Genomic DNA, 5,622 nt, shown 5'->3' with positions numbered 1-5,622 from the left:
GAAGAAAAAAGAGAAAGAAAAAAGGGGGAATAGAAAGAAGAAAGAAGAAAGAAAGAAGAAAGAGGGGAAAAAAAGACAGAAAAACCAAAAAGTCCATGCAAATGGCCGCTGACGCCCTCGAGAACTACAAGTCCCACAGTGCATCGCGCAGGGCGGTGGGCGTGGCAGAAGGCGGGCGGACGGGGCAGTGACCGCGCGGTGATTGGCTGCAGCGGGGTCTGTGCAGAGCGCCGCGTTGGCTGCCGGGAAGTCACGATGGCGCTGGGGCCTTCCTTTGTCTGTGAGACCGGGCGGGAGCGGGTGAGAGCGGGCTCTGGGGATCCCCTCGGGGGCTGCGGGGAGCGCGGCTGGGGGTGGAAAGGTCGGAGGGCTCGGGAGGGTTTAGCGCGGGGGTTCGGGAGTTCCCGAGAGGCAGAGCGCGGGATTGCAACCCTGTCGGGGGCCGCGGGGCCCGGGAGGCCTCCCAAGAACCCGGATGTTGGATTCGGGTCCTGAGAAATTCCTTCGGAAAAAAAATTCAAAACCACCCAACCAAAGAAAGAACCCTAAAAAAAGGAAAAATGAGAAAAAGGTGAAGGAAAAACTGCAAGGGCCAGGATGATTTTATTGCTTTGGTTCGGTTTTTCGTCGAAGAACCCTAAAAAAAGGAAAAATGAGAAAAAGGTGAAGGAAAAACTGCAAGGGCCAGGATGATTTTATTGCTTTGGTTCGGTTTTTCGTCGGTCTCCTCCTTCTCAGATTCTCTGCTCCCTTCCTTTACAGAAAGCTCTTCTGCTGTTCTGTGGTTTTGTGGTCCCTTAGGGGCTTTTCCGGGTCCCTGAGGCGGTTTTAAGGTATCTCTGGGGGGGGTTGATGTCGTGAGGGGACTTAGGGAGGAGGTTGAAGGTCCCTGAAGGGGTTTGCGAGTCCGTGAGAGAGTTTTGGAGTCTCTGAGGGAACTGAGAAGTCCTGGAGGGCTTTGGGGGGGTGTCTTTGAAGCAGTTTAGGGGGTTTCTCGGGGGATTTTGGGAGTCCCAGTGGGTTTTGAGGGTCACAAAGAGTGTCTTGGGTACACTAGGGGGGTCTCAGGAGTCACCTGCTCATAGTGCTGCTAGTCCTCTTTCCCCCCAGACATCATTAACCTCCCAAAATGTGCCTTAACCCCCATTTTCCCTTTAATCCCCTCCCCACACAGATCCCTTTGACCCCCCCAAGACCCCTTTTAACTCCCCCAAATACACCCAAAGCACCCCAAAATCCCCCAAATCCCCATCAACCCCCCCCCAGATCTCCCCAAATCTCCCCCAGCTCCTCTCAAATCCCTTCCAACCCCCCCCAAAGAGGGATCACCTGGCACCCTGGGACAGGAACACAGTGGGCTGTACTGGGGGCACTGGGCTGTGCTGGGAGGGCACTGGGGGGGGCTCAGGTGTCCCAGGACAACGTGGCCCAGCTCCAGGAGAGATCTGGGGGGCAGTGAGGAGGTGCTGGTCTGTCCTGGTTTGTCCTGATCTGTATTGGTCTGTCCTGGTTTGTACCCCCAATCCCCAAAGCCCCTCCCCAGGTCCCCCAGGACCCTCCCATACCCCAAAGCCCCCCAGGCCCTCCCAGGCCCCTGACTTGGTCCTGCTGCCCCTTGAGCATCTGCAGCTGCTGCAGAACCAGGCATTTCATCAGCAAATGTGCAGGTGACCCCAAGCTGGGGGTGTGTTGATGTGCTGGAAGGCAGGAGGGCTCTGCAGAGGGACCTGGCCCAGCTGGATCCATGGGCTGATTGCAAGGGGATGAGGTTCCAGCAGGCCAAGGGCCGGGTCCTGCCCTTTGGCCACAAGAAGCCCCGTCAGCCCCCCGGGCTGGGGCCAGAGTGTCTAGAGAGCAGGCAGGCAGAAAGGGAGCTGGGAGTGGGGATGGACAGGGAGCTGAAGAGGAGGCAGAGCGTGCCCAGTGTAATGTTAGAAAAACAGAAGAGGTTCTGGGATGGTTCTAGAAAGAGAAAGAAGCCCAGAGGCCAGTGCAAGCAGGCAGCCCTGAGCTTGCACCTGATGTCCCCTCCCTGCAGGTTCCTGTCCTTGAGCCCAGGCCCTGAGGTGAGGCTGAGAAGTGGCGCGGAGGTGAGCCCAGAGCTGTCCCTGAGGTGAGGCTGAGAATAAGTGCAAGGCAGAGGTGCTGCTGAGGAAGGAGAGCCCTGTGGTGGAGAAAAGGAAAAATTGTGCCCATCCCCGAGCAGGTGCTGTGTCCATCCCCTGTGTGCCAGGTGAGCTGGGGCTTTGCTGCAGAGCTGTGGGCGCTGATTTGAGTGTCTCCAAGTGCTGAGATGGTGGGCACCCAGGAACACAAACTGTGCCTGGCCACGGAGCCTGCAAGGAGGAGCAGAGACAGCCCTGGCAGTGTGGGGGGCCAGGTTGTGCCTGTGCCTTCCCCTGCAGGCCCTGGCTGTCCCTGCTGGGCCCCTGTCCATCCCCATCAGGTCCCTGCCCGTCCCCCCGGGCTGAGCTCCCCCCAGGAAGTGCCGTGGAGCTGAAGCTGCTGCCATCCCCCCCTGCAGCCGCTGCCCCAGCCAAGGGAGCAGCAAAGGCAGGGCCAGGAGCAGAGGCAGCAGCAGGGGAGCCCTGGGGGGGCCGGGAAGCTCTTGTGTGGGGCAGGAAAGAGGTGCTGGGCACGAGGCCGGGGCTGTGCTGAGCAGGCCCAGCCCTCACATCCCCCCAGCCAACGCCGGCTGCCCGGGGGGCTTGGGAGGGACCCCCAGCCCGTGTGCCCCACACTGAGCTGGCAGAGAGAGAGCCAAGGGACAGGGTTACTTGCCTTGAACCCTGGAGAGTGGGTGAGGCTGGAGAGAGGGGAGAGGTGCAAGAGCCCTGAGAGCCTGGAGAGGGGGGAGCTCGGGCCCCCTGTGCTGAGCCAGTGGTCGGGGCCGTGCTGTTGGTGCCAAATTGCCCCTGGTCAGGCTGAACCCAGAGCCCGCCCACGTGTCAGGGGCCCCGATCCACTCCCTGCTCTCCTTACCCTGGGGCAGCCTCTGGTGTCCCCCACCTGTGGGGCTGTTTGGTTGCCTTGGGCACAGCCGGCCCTTGTGCAGGGCTGTGCCCTTGGGGGCTCTTGGGGGTGGGCAGGAGGTGTTTTTTGGGGGTGCTGGACTGGGTTGGGGGCAGAGCCCCGGCGGTGGGTGGGGGGATGCGGGTCCCCCCCACGGTGGGGGTTGGTGTTGCTGGGTCAGACCCCGCCGGCTCCATTGTCAGCCCGGTGCCGGCGGGGGGGACACAGCGGGTTTGGGGCCCCCCGGGAGTGCCGGGGGTGGGTGTGGAGCCCGGGAGCTGCCGAGTGTGGAGGGCGGAGTGGGGAGATGGCGGAGCTGGGGGACCCCCGGCAGCCTGGAGGGGGAAGCACGGAGAGGGAGGAGCCCTGGGACCCCCAGGAGCCTGAAAAGTGGGGCATAGAGAAGGGGAAACCTGGACAGTGGGGACCCCTGGGATCCCCAGAACAACAAAGTGGAAAACGTGGAAGGGGAGAATGTCTGGGAATATGGCACCCTGAAGGTGAGAGTCAGAGGAGAAGGGACTCTTGGGACCCCCAACACCCCAGAGGAGTCAGAGGGTCAGTCAGGGGAGACCCTCTGAACCCCAGAGGGAAGAGACCAGAGAGGAGGAATTTCTGGGATTATTTTTTTGCGCTGCATGTTCATAGTTTCGAGTATTTTTTGACTTAGCTGTAACGTTTTGCAGTTTGGGGGGGCGAGGGTCTTCTTGCTATTGTCTGAGTCTTGGTGTTTTGGAGTGTTTTATTGACACAGGACGCCCAGTGAGTTCTAGGAGGAACCCCCAAGCCAACGCGCTCAGCCCTTGTTTTCCCCCCATCAGGATTTGTCCTTCCCAAAGGTTGGTCGGATGGAGGAGGAGGCTGCGAGGAAGAGGAAGATGCCTTGGGCCCCCCAGGCAGGTGAGGAGGAAGTCAGTGTCCCTTTGGGCGGGTGTTGTGCTGGCTCTGTCAGCCCAGCATGGCCCCGGCTGCAGGACAACCCCGCTGGCGCCGCCGTCCTGCCGGGGCCGGAGTTGGGGGGATGTCCTTGGCCTTCCCTGTGGGCCGGAGGCAAATCCCCTGCCTGTCCTTCTTGCTTCCTGCCCCAGGCCCCGAGCTGAGGAGGGAGAGCGCGGAGGACAAATCCCCCCGTGAGACCCTGGTGGGAGAGGCCGTTTTGAAGGGCTCCCCGGCGCAGGAAGGCAGCGGGGAGGAAAAGGGCCGGAGATCCCCCCACAGGAGGGGCTCCAAAGCCAGCCCAGGGTGCTCTGAGGAGGAAAGAGCCAGCCTGTGCCGGGAAGGCAGCCTGAGCTTGAGGGGGAGCTCTGACCTGGTGGTCCCTGATCAGCCTCCCAGCAGGGAGAAGCCCTTCCAGTGCTTGGAATGTGGGAAGAGCTTCAGGAAAAGCTCCAACCTGATTAGACACCAGCACATCCACACCGGGGAGCGGCCCTACAGGTGTGGGGAATGTGGGAAGAGCTTCAGTGATAACTCAGGCTTGATCCAACACCAGCGCATCCACACTGGGGAACGGCCCTACCCGTGTGGGGAATGTGGGAAGAGCTTCAGCTGTAGCTCCCACCTCCTCACCCACCAGCACATCCACACGGGGGAACGACCCTACACGTGTAGGGAATGTGGGAAGAGCTTCAGCTTCTGCTCCAACCTCCGCACCCACAAGCGCATCCACACTGGGGAACGGCCTTATTCTTGTAAGGAATGTGGGAAGAGCTTCAGCCGAAACTCCCACCTCCTTTCCCACCAGCACATCCACTCTGGGGAACTGCCCTACACATGTGGGGAATGTGGAAAGAGCTTCAGGAAGAGCTTCCACCTCCTCACCCACCAGCACACGCACACTGGGGAACGGCCCTACAAGTGTGGGGAATGTGGGAAGAGCTTCAGGCAGAGCTCCAACCTGATCCAACACCAGCGCATCCACACTGGGGAACGGCCCTACAAGTGTGGGGAATGTGGGAAGAGCTTCAGGCAGCAATCCAGCCTCCTCACCCACCAGCGCATCCACACTGGGGAACGGCCCTACAAGTGCTTGGAGTGTGGGAAAAGGTTTCAGACCAGCTCAGCTCTCCTCCTGCATGAGCGGACGCACACGGATGAGAGGCCCTTCCGCTGCACTGACTGTGGGAAGGGCTTCAAGGGCTTCAAGCAGAACTCCACCCTCGTCACCCACCGGCGCATCCACACCGGGGAGAGGCCCTACAAGTGTGGGGAGTGTGGGAAGAGCTTCACCCACAGCTCTGCCTTGACCAGACACCAACGGACCCACCAGTAAGAGAAGCCCTACCAGTGCCCCGACTGTGGGAAGAGCTTTGGCTGCTGCTTCCACCCTGAATGAACCCCCTGATGGGGAGGCAACCCCTGGAGTCCAGTGACTGTCAGTCCATCCCTTTTACCACAAAGGACCAGTCCCCTTTCCCAGGGGCAGCTTCTTCTCACAGAACCCTTCTTGGGAGGTGTGTGGAGATTCCTACCTTGGCTGGGGACCCCCCAAGGTCACTGCTGGAGGTTGAGAGCAGAGATCTCTCTCCATGAATGTTGGTCTGGGGGAGTTCCATCCAACCGTAATTAGGAATTACAGGTTTTGTGCCAGCTTGGGTAGAATTGCTTCAA

At 60.5% G+C, this 5,622-nt stretch overlaps 1 protein-coding gene across 1 annotated transcript; it reads left to right on the top strand.

The window, feature by feature from the left end:
• The first annotated feature begins 255 nt into the window (after positions 1 to 255).
• On the top strand, positions 256 to 5,396 carry LOC127461929 (zinc finger protein 239-like). Its single transcript, XM_051770129.1, has 3 exons — positions 256 to 300; positions 3,456 to 3,512; positions 4,376 to 5,396. The coding sequence occupies exons 1-3, from the start codon at positions 256 to 258 to the stop codon at positions 5,282 to 5,284; spliced, it is 1,011 nt and encodes a 336-aa protein (XP_051626089.1). The 3' UTR covers positions 5,285 to 5,396.
• The last annotated feature ends 226 nt before the right edge of the window (positions 5,397 to 5,622 follow it).

Source organism: Manacus candei, unplaced genomic scaffold, assembly GCF_025592945.1.
Source record: "Manacus candei isolate 608988 ecotype Guabito, Panama unplaced genomic scaffold, ASM2559294v1 h1tg000115l, whole genome shotgun sequence".
NCBI lineage: Eukaryota > Metazoa > Chordata > Aves > Passeriformes > Pipridae > Manacus > Manacus candei.
This window is presented reverse-complemented; position numbering and strand designations above follow the sequence as displayed.